At 53.4% G+C, this 17,345-nt stretch overlaps 4 protein-coding genes across 4 annotated transcripts; 3 read left to right on the forward strand and 1 right to left on the reverse strand.

The window, feature by feature from the left end:
- Positions 1-300: 300 nt before the first annotated feature.
- PODANS_3_9120 (uncharacterized protein) lies at positions 301-1,038 on the forward strand (the record flags this gene model as incomplete). The annotated part of the gene is made up of 1 exon (XM_001909686.1): positions 301-1,038. One exon carries the CDS (start codon positions 301-303, stop codon positions 1,036-1,038), a length of 738 nt encoding a protein of 245 aa, XP_001909721.1.
- An 839-nt stretch (positions 1,039-1,877) lies between these two features.
- PODANS_3_9130 (uncharacterized protein) lies at positions 1,878-3,221 on the reverse strand (the record flags this gene model as incomplete). Its single annotated transcript, XM_001909687.1, has 1 exon — positions 1,878-3,221. The coding sequence occupies one exon, from the start codon at positions 3,219-3,221 to the stop codon at positions 1,878-1,880; it is 1,344 nt and encodes a 447-aa protein (XP_001909722.1).
- Positions 3,222-6,118: 2,897 nt separating this feature from the next.
- Positions 6,119-9,090, forward strand: PODANS_3_9140 (uncharacterized protein; the record flags this gene model as incomplete). The annotated part of the gene is made up of 4 exons (XM_001909688.1): positions 6,119-6,496; positions 6,550-7,132; positions 7,191-8,929; positions 8,986-9,090. 4 exons carry the CDS (start codon positions 6,119-6,121, stop codon positions 9,088-9,090), a joined length of 2,805 nt encoding a protein of 934 aa, XP_001909723.1.
- Positions 9,091-12,965: 3,875 nt separating this feature from the next.
- Positions 12,966-16,484, forward strand: PODANS_3_9150 (uncharacterized protein; the record flags this gene model as incomplete). The annotated part of the gene is made up of 1 exon (XM_001909689.1): positions 12,966-16,484. The coding sequence occupies one exon, from the start codon at positions 12,966-12,968 to the stop codon at positions 16,482-16,484; it is 3,519 nt and encodes a 1,172-aa protein (XP_001909724.1).
- Between the last annotated feature and the right edge of the window lie 861 nt (positions 16,485-17,345).

A 17,345-nucleotide genomic window follows, 5' to 3' on the forward strand; every position in this document is an offset into this window, starting at 1 on the left:
CACCTACAGTTTGCGCCAGCACTGAACACACAACCATGGCTCAAGACGATGGCGGCATGGCCTCGCCAGGTCTGAACGAAGGCCCCAAGATCACAGAAGTGACAGCACCCACCGCCTCCCCCCAACCATCACCATCACCATCAGCAACAACAACCCAACCACCAACCGAACCATCACCAGCAACCCTCGGCGCAGACGAAGAAGAACAAGAAGAACAAGAAGAAGAAGAAGAAGAAGAAGGAAAAGAAGAAGAAAAAGAAGAAGAAAAAGAAGAAGAAAAAGAAGAAGAAAAAGAAGAAGATGATGACCCCCCTCCGCCCCCAAAACCAGCGCCAAAACTCTGCGCCGTATGTAACACCCAACCAGGCAAATACAAATGCCCCCGCCCCGGCTGCGCAATGCCATAGTACGTCTCCTTTTCCCGTTCCCACCACCTCAACACTAACTCTCTATTCCAGCTGCTCAATCCCCTGCCACAAATCCCACAAATCCAACCACCCCCCCGACCCTCCCGCCCCAACATCCCAACCCACCCCCCAAACCACCGCTCCGAATCCCTCTCAGCAAACCAACAACGACCCCTACAAAATCCTCCTCGACCACGCCCACGTCTTCCAGCGCCTAGTAAAGAAATACCCCTCCCTCCCATTCGTCCTCGACTCGATCCACTCCCAGACTTTGCCCCCTCCAACACCATCTTCCAGTACAACAACACCGTCTTTCCTCCAGAACAATAACAGGAAAAGAAAAGAACCGCCTTGGTCAAAGGATGTGGGGTTGAGGAAGGGGGCGAGCGCGCTGAAGAAGGCGAGGACGGACCCGACGGATAGGGGGGATGGGGTGAGGGAGTTTTGTGATGCGGTGCTTTATTTGTTGAGTTTGGGGGAGGAGGAAAAGGGGAAAGGGGATGGAGATGGGGATGGGGATGGGGGGCCGAGGCCGGTGGCGGAACGGGCGGTTAAGGAGGTTGGTGAGGAGGTTAGGAGGGAGGAGAGGAGGGTTGTGGAGGGCTTGTTGAGGGAGGAGGAGGGGGTGTGATTTGTATAAGGGGGGTGTTTGGTTGGTTTACATCATGGTTTTTTTTGGGGGTATAAGGGGTAAGGAAAAAGCATAAGAGGATCTGGGTGGGTTTATATATATAATTTAAGGGGAAGGTAAGGGCACATATCCAGGTGTGTATAGATGTAATATCGGGGGTGGGAGAATATTTACATGTCATGTGTTGATGTCATGTCGAGGGTGGTATGTGTCTAATCAACACATCGAGGCATGCAGAGAGGTGAAGAGAAGATGCCATAAAAAGCCCCGGTTATCCCGTGGTAGGTGAACTTACATTTAACACGTCTGGCATGCACAGTCTGACTAGGCGCACAGGCAGGCAACTCGTCGTTTCCGCGGGCGAACCACACTGGGAGCGTTCAGGGGATGATCAAAGTTTAAACATCAAATAATATCAATTACCATTAATCTACGGCTTTTCCGCTCTTTTCTCCCCCTCTTTGCCCCCCTCTCCCCCGCCATCCTCTGCCGTTTTTGAAGTCTAGACCACGTCCTCGCAACAAAAGCAGAAAAGACTAACTGATCAACAGCTACTAGTAAACGGGTACAGCCAACCATTCCGAGCCAGACCAAGCCAGACCAAGCCAGTACAAGCCAAACCAGAGACATACCAAACCAACGTTTGGTGTAAAATCATGACCATCATCACCAACCACCCTGTGCCATGATATATATTTTCCATTCTTTTTCCAGCACACCACCCCAAAAACAAATCCAACCAACCAACCCACACCATTCGCCTACCCTCGACCAAAATTTTATTCAGCCACCCTTCACACTCTCTACCCCTAGCCCAGTAAAAAGAGCCGGCGATCTTCTCAGCGTTTAAACCTCCCAAAGAAACCCTTCCCACTAGTGGCACTCTTCGCCGAAGTAGGCGACTTTGCCCCCTTCTCCCCAGCAGCAGCAGGAGGAGGAGGAGGAGGAGGAGGAGGGGGTGAAAGCTCCTCCAGCGCAGGCAACTCCCCACCCCCAACAGCCCTAGTAGGACTGGGCAGCATAGTCCCCAATCCCGAACTCAACACCCCCCCATTCTCCCCCCCCGCCCCAGCCCCAGTCGGGCTCGTCACCACCGACCCCGACCCCGACCCAGCACTGCTCGAGCTCCCACCCTTCTCCTTACCCTTTGACGACCTCAGCGTGAACAACGAGTCTGCCCTTTTCAGGAGGGGAGACAACATGAGTCTGGGGCGGGATGTCCCGGTGGATTTAGTGCGTTCATCAGACTGGGACCAGTCAACCCTGTGCTCTGGGGCGTGGATAGGGAAACGCTGGAGGGGGGTCGGGTCTTCGGAAGTAGGGGTTGTGGTGTCCTCTGATCCTCCCCCTCCCCCTCCGGGAAGGGTTGGGTTGAGGACGAGCATGGAGCGGCGGCTGGTGGGCTGCTGGGTTGGGGTTGTATCGGCTGACAAGGGGTCTGCGCCGCCGGTGCTGTTTCTTCTGGGTTGGTGAGAGGGGTAATGACCCGTGAGGGAGACGCGGTTGTGGTTGGTGTTTAGCCTTGCCAATTCGGCTCTGAAGGTGTGGGACTGTTGTTGGGAGGAAGGGGAGGAGGTTGATGGCCCGGAAGGGGGAGGTTGACGTTGTTGACGCTCCCACTCCAAGGCACGGTCACGCTCTGCTTGGGACTGGCGGAGTTGGCGGGCGAGGTCGGCCGGGGTGGTGGAGGCGATGGGGTCACCCTCGCGGTTGGAGCCTTTGTGGTATCTGTGGGCTCGCTTGGAGAGTTGGTGGATGAAGTCGTTGGAGCGCATTTGCTCGACGGTGGTGGTGCGGGTGAACTGGCGGGCGGCTTCTTTGGGGACATAGTGATCGTCTGTCGACCGGGGTTCTGGGTGCTGGGAGGAGGTGGAGGTGTTGGCCTGGGAGGGTCTTTGTCTGCTGTGGTCTGAGCATCTGGGGTCTGCTTGTGTTTTTGATGACTGTGACTGTCCATGTCTGCTGCTCTGATGCTCCCGGCGATAACGGCTCTGCTGCTCGGCCCTCCGCTGCCTTCGTTTCTCATGTTCTTCCTGCTCGGCCAGGACCAGCAACAACCGACGGGTAAGATCCTCTGGATCAAGCTGTCCCTCCACATGCTTGGAAGAGGGCTTGCTCGGCCCCCCAAATCCTCGAGGGACAGCGCCCTGCTGCGCCCTCGAGTAGCCCATCTTGAACTGCATTCCCTGGTGACAGAGCGTTGACGGGGAGAGGGGTGGGAAAACCAGATCACAGCCAACCTTTCCGAGATTCTGCTGGAAATAGAGTTGGCCCACGGTTGAAAGTAAAGTTACGCCTTGCGGTCCCTCCCAGGTTTGTGGTCTGCGGGGTTCCTTGCGGATAGTGAGTGGTATCTCCGTCCTGGTTTGTGTCGCTTGGCAAACTTTGGCTCGCTCCGTTGTGAGAGGCGAGGGCTGGTGTCTTAGACACGCACACTGACACGATATGAATAAAAACCCCAAGACTACACTCCGGAAAAGTGTTGGCGAGGGGGGATGCTCTCTATGTAATGTATTCGCAAAGTCACTCGGTAGATGGACAAGAGAATCCACCCGGGCGGCAACTCTCCCCCTCCCATCCCCCCTTTGGAACCCTCCCCCTGCAGAAATGCAGCCAGGGTTGCAAGGCCACTGGACCGTTGGAATGTCGGACAAGGTGTTCCCTTGATTCAGCAGGTCGGACCAGAGAGACACCTACAGTAGTACAGAAGTATAAGCACGAAAGCGTGTGAGGAGAGAGGTCGAGGATGATCAGATGCCGAATTGGCTTTTTCCCTCTCTTTTGAATCCTTGTGAACGGGCGCCTCCGCGTCTGGCTGGACCAGCTCCTGTTGCAGCGGTGCAAGGTAGTGCCGTCAGGGGTCCGGTTCAAAATGGTCATTTGACTTTGGGCTAGTGATCAAAATATGGTAAAAGAGGCACACCTCGCCTCGCCCCCGAGAGGCACCTTTCGGGCGTCCAGCTTGGGGGGCATATGTAAGAACAAGCCCGACACTTGCAGCACGCTTGCTTGCTTGCTTGCTTGCTTTGCCACGAGTCGTTGTATCACCTTCACTTGAAGAGCAGCAAGAAAAAAAGAATGGATGGGACGAGGCCTTTTACCCGCCATGAGACAAAAGGCCGAGGATGGGTTGTGACTTATGACGGGGGGCACTGGGCAATGTGCCAAGGGCGTAAAAGGGCACGACACTTGCCCGATCAGGTTTGAGCAAACCAAGGTTCCTCTCTCTCTCTCATATTGACCGGGGGTTGCGAGATCGTGATTTGATCGAAAAGACGTGACCAGCCGGTCTCGGCCTGGCGTTCAGGCCGCTTTTTTTTTATTTTATTTTTTTACATAAACAGGGCCAGGGCACGCCGTTGGTGTTGACCCCATCGACAAACCGACAAAGGCCTCGCCTGCTCCATGCTCGGTCTCCGCTCCCCAGCTTTTGGTGGTGACGATCCCTGTCAGAACCCCAGATCCCCAGATGGGAGCGGGGCGGGCCTGCCGGTCATCCACAAGGGCCGGAAGGGTCCGGGGAAAAAAGACCGGACCCACGGTTCGTCCGGATCTGAGTGTTGACAAGAGACAAAACAGAGACAGTTTTCACCGGTGAGATTTGCTGTGAAACCTATGATGGACACTGTCAGGATGCCACGCATGGGATTGTCCCTTCGTGATCCGGGACAAGCGGCAGCAGTGCGGCGGCAGAGGGTTGGAGTGACGCTTCGCGGGAGTTTCTGACACTTGAAGGTGAGATTTCCAATATTGCCATCCAACAAGACTTTTGAACTTTGAAGAGCCCCTGAGCTCAGCTGCGCCCAAACAGAGAGCTGCCACGCCGAATGGGAAATTGGATTTGATAGCGACTGTTCAATGTTGGGTTGCGTGGGGGGTGCTTTGCGATGGTGGTTGGAGGCCGTTGTTGAGAGTCAAGAGGGGGACTCAAGAGGTTAACAAAGTCGAGTTAAGTCTCCTAAGAAATTGATACGATAGCACTCGGCTGCATGATTTGTGTAACCGCGCCATATGTTGTGTCTCTGTCGTTTGGAAGCAAAAAGCAAATTGTTCGAAGCGAAGGTCCAGTGCCGGCCCCAGTTTTTGATCTTATCAGATCTCCCCTTTGCTATGATATGCATGGAGATTGTTGCGACCAGTCCGCTGACTAACAACCACAGCAGGATCTTAAAGTCAGTATCATATCGACAAGCAAACAACTCAACAACCCATCAATGGGTGTTTGCTGGCAGTTGACCTCGACGCTGATCAGTCGCCGGGCCGTGCCCTTCCACCGACAAGCACCGGGCGCAAACCCCACCAGGTCCGTCAAAAGTCCCGTTGGAAACTCAATTGCCAGTTGGCTTCCAGGTTATCCAGAGGGCCATCACCGTGCTTGGTACCATGGATCAAGAGGTCAAAGACGACAGCAGCCAAGCACCGTCTGCAGGGGGGAGGCAGGCAGTGAGTGAGTGGGTGACAGACAGTGCTCTGAAATGGCAGATGGCCCCGCTGACGGGACACCTAACGGGCAGGGGGACAGCTTTTGGCTATTACTTGAAGCAAAGAAAGCTACCTTAGCTACGATAATACTCGGCAGTGTATAGTATAGCTTGAGCTCAAAAAGACTCGGTACCTGTCTGAATCTATCACCGCTTCTGCTTACAATCCGACCCTTTCGGAAGCGACCGTTGCTAGCTGCGACGCTACGGACTGAGCCAAGCACTGTTTCGGGTCGGCAGCCTGCCAAGATCACGGCGTTTGCTCCCAAAGAGCTGTGCCCTGCTCCTACTCCCGCCGCCTCCGCCCTGGCTTCGTGGGACTCGCTCTCACCCCAAAGGACCCCAACAAGTGCCCCAAAGAGAGGACCCTGACAAGGAGCCCCATCCAGACCCCGACCCGACCGACGAACGAGAACGACACAAGAGACATCCTCCATCTGATTTGTTTGCGCCTCGATAATAAGAAGCCCTCCTTTGCCTCCCGGCTCCGTTTTCCCTGTTCCTGTTCCCGTCTTGTCCGGCTTGCGGCTGCTGGCGACTTGAGATCGCGAAAGTCACTGGTATGCCCTTTTTGTCCACCTTCGTCATGCGAAGAAGCAATGCGGGCTCACACTCATCCACCCTCATCAGACCGCTCCGGGGGACTCCCGTTTCCTGACTTTGGCTCTCAGAGAAGCTTTCTCATCCTCGACGAGCCACCACCGCCACCGACGACGACGACGACGACGACGACGACGACCGCCGAGGAGGGTGGTCCGCGAGACTCGGTCGCTTCGATTGTTGACGACCCGTTTTTCTTTGGCTACCACAGCACCGCCGCGAATACTACCTCTGCTGCTGCTGCTGCTGCTGCTGCCACAGCCACCCCCGGCATCCCTGGCGCGCTAACGACGAGTGCCGGCCACCGCAATGAAGAGCGCCAGCCGTGGATTCCCCCAAGGAAAGATTCACTGAAAGACATAGGTCCTACACCTTGGGTACGCCGTCATCTAACTACCTGATAAGAGTCTCAAGAAGAAACATGGACAAGAGCTCCTTCTGGCGGTCACGATGGATGTACGCTGACAATTGGACCTCTCAGTTCGATCGCAACAAACCAGCCATGGAGGCCATCAACATCGCCATTATCGGCGTCGAAGGCGTGGGGAAGTCGGCTTTTGTCCAGCGAACGATACGTTCCACGCGACCGCCGACACAGAACATGATCACATTCAGGCATGTGCTCGACGGGACGCAGTACTCAGTCACCCTGGTCGAGCTCGATCTTGAGGGTTTCGAACTGGACCCCCGACAACCAATACAGTGGCCGAAGCAGGTCGCCGGTCACATGGTGCCACGAATAGATGGCGCCCTGATCCTGTACGACGTTACCAACAAGGAGAGCGTGCGAGGGCTGGATTCCACCATGGCTGCGCTGGCCAACTCTTCCCTGCCGACGGTTCTCGCCGCCACAAAATGCGACGCCCCCGACGAAGCCCGCCAGATCGACGTGGCAGATGTTGCTTCTGCCTTTCCCACCTGTGCCGGTCACTTCAGAACGTCTTTCAACGTGCCGGGAAGCGCTCAGGATTGTCTCCAGGCTGCTTTAAAGGCCGCGTTGGCTAACAAGCGAGGTGAGAATATTATCGCTGCAGTGGTGGTAAAGCCGGGAGACTGACGGGGGAGCAGGAGAACAACCGGAAGGATCGATGACCAGAAGACGCGCTGCCTCGGCGAGTCTGGATACCCCTCAAGAAATGATCAACGGACGGCCAATCAGCCAACACAGTAAACACAGCAGGGCAAGCTCCGACCTGTCACTCTTGCGGGGTTTCCCACCGCCCCCAAACGAAAGTCACTACAGGCCCCAGACTTCGAGGTCGCCCAGACTAGACTATTCTTCTGTTGCTCAGCACAGCAACTCAAATTTGGGCTTGGCCGTTCCCGAAGACGGCCCGCAAACGACAGTGTCAGCCATGCTTCGTCAACCGGGCATTCGACTGGACAGCGGCGCCGAGTCGTTCTTGGATGTGTCTGAATCCGACGGAGAATCGTATCGGTATTCGGACGACATACCAATACTGCAGCGCAACGATGAGAACTTTTTGGACAGGCCAGCCAAGGTGGCGGGAGTGAGTTTCGACGACCTTGTCGACAGGCTTGTCGCGCCCAAGATGGCAAAGGCGGACCAAAACTTTGCCGATATCTTTTTGTGCCTATATCGAAAGTTTGCCGCGCCTTCCGATCTGCTAAACTCGATTCGGGCTCGTCTCGACCAGCTGAGGGAAGACAAGACGACGCACATTCTGATCAAGGTGGAGGCTCAGGCGCGGCTGGTCGAGTCTGTGGCGAAGTGGGTGTCGTTGTATCCTGGGGATTTTGCCAGGCCGGCAACGAAACGAAGTCTGGAAGAGATGGTCGGAGAATTATCTTTGGATCCGCTGTTTGTCACGGCTGCCCAGCAGATGCGTGTTCACCTGGAACACCAGGTGGTCGAGGACGACGACACGGGCTGGGGAAAATCAGACCCAATAGACGAGACAGACAACATGTTTGAAGGTCTGAGCCGACCACACACGGGCATCACGGGATCGATGAACTCGCTCCAACTCGACGACCCCAGCAACCCCCCCTCCAGCCACCACCGACGCCCCTCCCAGAGCTCAGAGAGATCGGGGTCAGATATTCATGGTCGGACAACGGCCCGGTATCAATTCCACACGCTGGAAGACTACGAGCGCGAAGCGGCCACGCTGGTGCCGATGCCCTCATTGGCGCTCAACAAGTTCCGCTGGCACCAGTTCATGGAGCTCGACACGGAGGAGATTGCCGACGAGATCACAAGGATAGACTGGGTCATGTTCAGCTCGATCCGGATCCGGGATTTGGTTCGGGACGTCTCGCTGAACCGAGAACAAAAAGAAAAGTGCAAAAGCCTCAAGAACGTCAACAGAATGATATCCCACTTTAACCACATTGCCAAATGGGTCGCCAACATGATTTTGATCAGAGATAAAGCCAAGCACCGGGCTTCGTGTCTGGAAAAGTTTATGCTGATTGCCTTGAAGCTGAGGCAAATGAATAACTACAACGGTCTGGCGGCCGTGCTGGCGGGGATCAACGGCACGGCGATCCACCGGCTGTCGCAGACGAGGCAGCTTGTTAGCGCGGAGACGCAAAAGAGGTTTGCGAGGTTGGTGTTGCTGATGGGGACGCAGAAGAGCCATTTCGCGTACCGGTTGGCGTGGGAGAATTCGCCGCTGCCGAGGATCCCGTTTATGCCGCTGCACAGACGGGATTTGGTGAGTGCTGAGGAGGGGAGCAAGACGTTTGTGGGGAAGGGGGGGAGGAGGATCAACTGTAAGAAGTTAGAGAGTAGGGGGGAGGTGAGGGAGTTGATTTTGGATGGGAAGTTGATGGGGGATGAGGAGGTGAGTTTTATTTACTCTGTCGGAGTGGATAATGGTTACTAATTTTTTGTGAAAAGGATATATATCAACGATCCATCCAGGTCGAGGCCAGCAGCGCGGCCGGGGCTGCGGGGGCGGGGGAGGGCAGCACGAAGAAAAAGTTCCCCTGGTTGGCGAAGTAGAGCGATCGCCAGCCTGGTGGTGACGGTTGTTTTCAATCTGGGGAGAGGAAGAGGGGGTTTAGTGGGGGGTGGAGGAGGTTGTCTTCTACTACTACTACTACTACTACTACTACTACTGCTACTACTGCTACTACCACTACAACGACGACAACAGATGAAGAGGGGGAGCACCGGGAGGAGCAACAAGAGACGGAAGAAACTGGTGGTTGTGGTGGTGGCAGTAAGGCGAGACCGCACAGCTTGGGGACGGTGGAGGAGAAGAAGCCAAATAAGAAGATGGCGGGGGACTACCCGGAGGTGTTGAGGAAGTTTAGCTTGCCGCTGAGTGTGCAGGGGATTGGGAGCATGGGGTTGGGGTTTCCCATGCCGTAGTGAGGGAAGGGCGGAGGGGGTTATATAATATTATTAGTATTGGGATGGACTTGGAAGTTTTGGGGACAAATGTGTCATGTTGGTTGTCATATATACGAGAGAGAGAGAGAGAGGGTTATCATCAGAAGCGAAGTAAGCGTAGGGGCATTTGTTGTGTGTGTCATTTTGCTTTTTTTCTGGCGCGTGTTTGGAGCATGGGATGTTTGTGTCGATGAAGAAGGGGGTTGTGATTAGGTGTGGTGTGGCATTTAGATCTCTGCGTTCCCAATTTTTTTTTTCCATTTTTTTCGAGTTATGATGGATGATGATGAAAGGGTGGGGAAAGTAACAAACAAGAAAGAAAGAAAGAAAGAAAGAAAGAAAGAAAGAAAGAAAGAAGAATGCCACGCGGTAAAAACATTTGTATATGTATTATTTTCATCCTTTTGGAATGAGGAAGGTTTGGAAGATTAGGATAGGTAGCTAGGTAGCTCATGGGGGGGTTAGGATGGCGGTTATTGATGGCTATTCTGTGCTATGAAATCTTTGGGGGGTGATGCCAGATTGTTTGAAGAAGTTTAATGTTTCATGTTCAAAGTGTTCTGACAAGCTCTTGGCTTTTTTCCTTTTTTTTTTGGCAAATGTACCATGCTTGCGAGAGAGACCAGTTCGCTGAAGACAAGAAGATCACAATCCACTTTTGCTACATTAGTAGGAGGTAGCAATGACGATATCACCCCATTATGGATCGAAGCGAGACACGGCCTACTGCGCGTATTCGTTTACCAAATCTCGCCGAAAGGACTTCGCCTAGCAAATAGATGATGGTATGCGTGGCTAGTGGTATGTGGCGTAGCGAAAGCTGTCTGTTGTCGTAGTGGTGGTAGTAGTGGTGGTGGTAGTGGTGGTGTCATGATATACAGATTATGTTGGCGATGTTCGAGAGCGAAGTTGCTCGGTTTACAAAGTAGAAAATATACATGATCTTGAGACTTCCAACCAGAGACAGAGAACAAAGACAGCGGGAGAGGAATCAGGAAATATTGTTTAGGCTATATTCTCGCCTTGGTGCCTGTCGGCCAGTTTAGTTATTCTATGATGATAGTTTGCAGTGCTGGTTCCCCCTCACAGTCTACAAAAAGTCTGGAAATTGTAGATTGGGATGCGGGGTAGTGTTCGTATGTCTGCATGATGACGAGACCGGCGAGGCATCAGATCGAATGCAAGCCCAAGGATCAAAAAGAACTGCTTTTTGCTGAGATGGTACATGTCCAAAAGCAGACGAGGCTGGCAATTGAGTCCGATATCTTGTGTCGTACAGCTCGGACGACGAAGCAAGGCTTGAAGTTTGATCTGTCAATTTTCAATCGGTGATGGCTATCCGGAAGCTGCCGTGTGAGACTAAGCCGATTTGGGCTTGGTGTTTCTGGAAATTCCCCAGCCTTTTTTTGGAGAGGGCCCCATCCATCCCCCAAAACGCGGGGTTCCAGAGCACAGGGATGTTGGTCTGCCTTTGGTCTACTGAACATTTTCTATGGAACGTCCAAGTTCTTCATTTCCCAACTTCCTTTTTGATCTGGAACAGACCTGGCTTATCACGGTGATGTGATGAGTGGTCGTGGGGAGCATGAGGCGTAGGCAAGACATTATGGTGACACTGATCGAGAGAGAACAGATAAGGCAAGACAGAGGCTGAGAAGGAGGGAAGGGGGGGAAAAGGGAAGGTTGTTGGGTGGGTGAAGGCGTGCTTCCCAACTTGTCCTGGTGCAGGTTGCTTGGCGGCGTGTTGGATGTTGAATGTCAAGCTGCAAGCTGCGAGACGACACTGATGGCTCGCATACAGGATGAGGGAGGGGTCGGGGAGAACGGCCGGCGTGCTGAATGTTGATCGAAGGGCTGGTGGCGAGATGAGAGTGACGGGACGGCTTCGACTGTTCGTGAGATTTCTGTAGAAAAGGTTGTCCGGGCCGGAAAGTCCACGATCCCCTTCCGCGCGCAGACGAGTCGACAGGGGGCTAGCGGTGCAGCGTTGCAATCATGGGACGATAGTGTGCACCTGCCGCTACCCACTAGCCTAAACCCAGAAGAATATCACTTCTTTTTCTTCCTATCCAAGAGTCCGTTGTCGTCGCAGTATCGAGCCATGCCTCTGCTTGGACAATCTCCGTTGTTGCTGGTTGTCCCAAGAATTCGAGACATAGGGCAGGGTCAATGCCCCACTCTCGGGAGCCTCGGGAAGCCCCGCTGCCCTGCGCACGGATCAAGTGTCAACTCACAGACAACATTGGATTTCAGATGAATTCGGGCTATGGATATAAAAACAAAAAGATAGAGATCATCGCTGGCAGTCTCCGAGTGGTGTCGGCTCGGAAGACTCGGTCGAACTCAGCTGTCCCGGTCCGTTGGCGTCTTGTCAGCACAGCAAGCGTGTCACCATAAAGTGCCGGAAGACGCTCGTTATTGAAGAGAGAGTGATCCATGCTATTGGACCGTCGCATTGGAGCCACATCTCGACCGACATCTCGCTGCTTCCCCGGCGCACCTCGGCCGGACTCACACTGACATCTTTTGACAAAATCATCTTGGAGATTGATAAACAGCCGCGGTACCCCCATGGGCCCTGCCTGGTCCTGGTGGTGTAGGTTGTGTCTTGGTGTGGTGAGAGGATGGGAAGCGAAGCTATTGCATCTGGGTATTCTCTAGCTCGCCCACTTTCCCGCTGTGTTATTTGTTAGGCTCAAAGAGACACACACAGCCTGACACAGCTGGAAGCTGGTCCAATTGCGAAGCTTGACCGTCCTCGCCCCTCCCCCCATGTCCATCCATCGTCCATCCATGTCCCATGTCCCATGTCCCATCGGCTGTCGTGCCTCTCGTTCCCGTTCCCCTTCTACCTCTTTCCCCGACTTTTTTCCTCTTCTGCAACGGTTGATCTCTGACACCCTCTTTCCTCCTGTTTTATGACCGAGATTTGTTAGCAGGTACCTCTTGTTGTGCCTGTGCTGCAACTCAGCCGCATTGCGCGTGCTATCTATCTATCGTGGGTCCCCACACGTGAGAGCCAACAAAACGAGGAACACTTGGACGTTAGAGAGCTGGAGAGAGGGAGCTGATTTGGGTCGCATAACGTGTACCTTCACCTTATCTACCTACACCTTCTGCCTCATTTCCCAAAACTGCCCGAAACCATGACTACCCCCAAGATCCTCCGTCCGTCGTTCGCATTATGACCACGTCGTTGTTGTGCCCCTGTTGATCGCCAGCTGCTGCCCACCCCCCCCCCCCCCAAAGAATCCCGACGCACTTTTGCACCACACACACATCACCGCCAAGCCGAGTTTCAACACCAGTCACCACACCCGACACCAGCTAACATCTGCCGCCCGATCCGCGTCCCCCTCTCTTCGTGTGTGCCGACCGCCTCATCCGCCATCTCCCACCCCCGCTGAGAGCTCACGACTGACTGAGCTCGTTCAAGACTGCCCTGCCAGTCCGTCATGTTCTCGCTATAAAGGAGCGCCGAGATGACCACCTTTATCAAGGAACACAAATGGGTCAACAACCATGGCCAGCCCCCTTCCAAGAGACGGAGGATCAATGCTGCGTATGTGGTTTTTCTTTTCTTTCTTTTTTTTTTCGTCTATCTCTCTCCCTCTCTTTCTCTCTCTCTGTACCGCTGGACCAGCTCTAAAAATATTCCTAGATGCTTGACATGTCGCAAAAGGAAAACCCGGTGCGCGGGCGAGAGACCGGTGTGTTCGACATGTGCCAAAAATGGCCACACTTGTCTCGGCTACAACGATTTGGATGAGAAGAAGAGGCCAGCAAATGGAGGGCCGTCAGATGCACAGGATTATGGGGACGACTACACAAAGCACGAGCATGAGGAGAACTACCTGAACGGTGAGAACGTGGAGGTCAAGATGGAGCCTCAGCAGATGTGGCAGAACCGTGGTGAGGATAACTACGCCAACGATGGGAATAAAAAGGGGGACCAACGATTTTGGAAGAGTCAGTCACAGTCACATTCGCAACAACAACAGCAGCAGCAACAACAACAACAACAACAACCACAGCAGAAGCCACGTATGGCGGGCTTTGTGGATGCGGATGCGCTTTCTAGACAGGACTCGGTATCAACGGCTACTGTGACGTCTGGCCGGCGGCGGAAACACAGCAATGATTGGGATCAGGACGATAACTCTCAGAAATCGAATAACCGGAGCTCGAGTAACCGGTCGCCTGTTGAGCATCAGCATCAGCATCAGCACGAAAGTCACCGGGTGCCCTACTTTAGGTATTTTGGGCCGACTGCCATCGTCCCAGGCTTCAAGCAGATGGTGGTGGACATCTCGCGCGAGATTCATCGTGATAGGCGCAAGAGTCGGGGCAGTTCCTTCTCGACAACATCACCAGGGTCATTGTACGGGTGCGGTGCAGGGCAGCACCATTTCACCAACCCGGGAACCGAGTTCGACAGTCTCGAAGACATTCCGGTTTATGACGTGAACGATTCGAATCCGGTTCACCCTTTGATCCTCAACCTCGCCATAACCTTCTTCACTCACCTTGGTTGCAACTATCAGTTTATGCGAAAGGATAGGACCCTGCGCATGCTCAAGGAAAAGAGACTGGAGCCCATCTTGGTAGATGCAATGTGCGCTTTGGCAGCTCGCTTTTCTGACGACCCCATCTTCATCAACCCACATGACGGAAAAGAAAAGAGATCAGAGTTCGGGCAGGTGTTCGCTCGGCGTGCCAAAGCGGCCACGGTGGACACTTTCCCATGCCCATCCGTTGCTGCTGTGCAGGCCTGTCTTTTGATGGCATACGAAGGGTTCGGGGCAAACCAGGACAGCGCTCTCTGGATGTATTTGGGCCTGGCCATCAGGATGGCGGTCGATCTCGGTCTTCAGAAGCTGGAAGGTGTCAAGTACCAAGGTGAACGAGATCCTTGGTACACGAGAAGCTGGAGCCGGAAAAGCAACGATGGATCCGATGAACCCGAGGGAAAGCGAAACGACGAAGAGGTTTTGGGGCCGCACGAGCAGCGCGAGGTGGAACAGGAGCGCATGGATACCTTTTGGGCTGTCTTTGTTCTGGACCGTGTCATATCGTCGGGAACAGGACGTCCAGTCACGTTCCGTGACGACGACTTTGAGCTGTCTCTTCCGGAGCACGCCATCGATCCGGTCTCGGGCTGGCCCGACCCCTTCCCGCCGTTCATCGAGATCATCCACCTGTACGGCAGAGTGTCGGATGTTTTGAACAATATCCGGGATGCCAACGACCTCACCGAGGAGAAGATGCAGAAGCTTGCACAGATGGAGATTGACTTGAGCCACATTTACAAGAAGCAGGATTCGCGGCTCCATTTTGACCCTGCCAACTTTCGAAAGTATGTCGAGGCAGGAAAAGGCACCATCTTTATTCTGCTGCACTTTTGGTTCCACGCTCTGATCGTTGTCCTTCATCAGCCGACGCTGTTGACTCCGTTTTACAGCCTCAGACCGACTCAGTTGCTGCCGAACAGCCGGGAGCTCTCCATGTCGAGTGCCAAAACCATTGCTGACATCCTCGCCTTTGCCGACCTGATCGACCCAAAGAGTTTTATCGGGAACCCGTTCACATCCCAGCCAATTTACATCGCTGCATGTGCCTTCTTGATGGAATCTGGAGCGAATGCGTCACACCCCCCTTCGCGAGAGCCATCACCTTCTCCAGAAGCCAAGTCTCGCTTTTTCAAAGGCATCCCTGGGAAATTGGGCCCATCTATTGACCCCCGACAGAAACACTCACTCCTTGTCTCTGCTGCCAATTCGAACTACACGCGGTGTTACAAGTCTCTCCAGCAACTGCAGCAGTACTGGGCGGGCGTCGGTTACATTCTCAACGCCCTGGACCAAAAATCAAAGGGCATCTGGGACTGCGAGACGTTCACAAAGGAGGAATACGAACCCATCACGCTGGCCCGTCGTCGTTCACTGGAACGCTTGCCGCGATTTGAGCATCCCGCCTCGCCCAACGTTCCACCCATCGCATACTCTCTTACTGGGACCACAAACTCGCCAAACTCGAACCTGACGGTCTTGTTCCAGAATCCAGCAAATACCACACTTCAGCCCATACCGCCACCTCCACCTCTCTCGGTTCCCGTGTCTGCCGCAACACCTCCTGGGAACATGACATATGATCCCGTCCGGCAAAGCCTTCCAGACACTCCATCTGCTATGCTCCCGCCGGCCTATCCCCAAGCCAATATTTCGGCTCTGCGCTACCAGTCGAGAACCCCCAAACTGTCCAGGTTACCACAATCGCCGGCAATGGGCAAGTCCCTACTAAAATACGAATCCTCCCCCTCTGTCGACTTAGACCTGCAAACACCCCCACCCGCAGACAGACATCAGAGGCAGAACCACCACCCCACGCATCATCAGACCAGCCACAACAACAACAACAACAACAACAACAACAACAACAACAACAACAACAACAACAACAACAACAACAACAACAACAACAACAACAACAACCAGAACCACCACCACATCCCCTCCTACGCCTCCTCCTCCTCTTCCACCACCACCCACCACCACCACCACCACCACCACCACTCCTCCAACACCTCAAGCTACAAAACCTCGACCGCGCACGAGGGGTCCCCTTCCACAACCCCGACAGATTCCGGTTTGCACCACTACCAGCACAATTCCCACGACCATCATCACGGGAATCACCACGACAACCATCACGACGATAACAGCGTAGGTCATAACGAGTACGAGACAGATTTTAGTCATGGTGGGTTGGTTTCAGGGGGAGGAGGAGGAGGAGGAGGAGGAGGAGGAGGGGGAGGGGGGTACGGGTACTTGGAGATTAATCCGATAAGCGAGGCGATTACTTCGAATAGCTTTGAAGTGAATTTTGATATGTTGGGGCTGCAGAGCGATTTGATGATGCCGCCTTGGTTGGAGACTTTACCTGGGGAGGTGCTGGGGGGGTTGTTTGAGGGGGGATTGATGCATCATGGGCAGCATATGTGATTTCTGGGGGGGGGGGGGGGGATTTCTTTTTTTCTTCTTTTTTTGGCAGGCGGTTAGGGTTGGGTTGGGTTGGGACTGGAGTTGGATTAGGAAGAGGGGGGATATGTGGGTTGGGATTGGGATTGGGATTGGAGTAGGGTGTTTATGATTATGATGATGGGCTTCAAGATGGATGGGATACATGAGGATGATATCATGGGTGTCTTCAAGGTGACTTTTGTTTTTGGAATTACTATGTTGGGGTATGATGAGATGCATGTTTTGTTTTAGCATCACATTTTGGCAAGCCAGGGAGGATATCTTGGTTTTGTTTTTTCCCCCTTCACTATCCAATGTTTCTACTTTGTTTTTGAACATCATGATTCTTACATTTACGTTTTTATGTTTTTTTTCCTTTTTCTTTCACCTCCACGCATTCGATCTCATGATATGATGGGAAGCAGGCAACAAGGCGAAAGAGGGAGAGAGGGGTAAATACAGGAAAATAAAAACAGTAATTTTAAGATGGGGACAAGAGGAAATTGGGCGGCCTTCAAATGCTTTTTTTGTTGTTCTGTTCAAGCGAGCGAGCGAGTTGAGCTGCATTTTGTTTTTGTTTTGTTTCTGTTTTGGGCATTTCGTGTTATCATCAGCGTTGGGATTCGAGTTATGAGGGGAGGAATGTAAACCAACATCATGCTGGTTTATGGGTTATCATAGTGGGATTTGAATGAGAGGAGGGAGAATCCCACTCGTTCTTTTTTTTCCTTTTTTTCGTTACTATACATTTATCATATACTCGGATTGTTTGGGTACGGTGCCGCTCACGCTGAGAAGTAATCACGTAACCACGCGTGACTTTTTTTTTCTTTTTTTTTTTTT

The sequence above is a fragment of the Podospora anserina genome, chromosome 3 (genome assembly GCF_000226545.1).
Source record: "Podospora anserina S mat+ genomic DNA chromosome 3, supercontig 2".
Classification (NCBI taxonomy): domain Eukaryota; kingdom Fungi; phylum Ascomycota; class Sordariomycetes; order Sordariales; family Podosporaceae; genus Podospora; species Podospora anserina.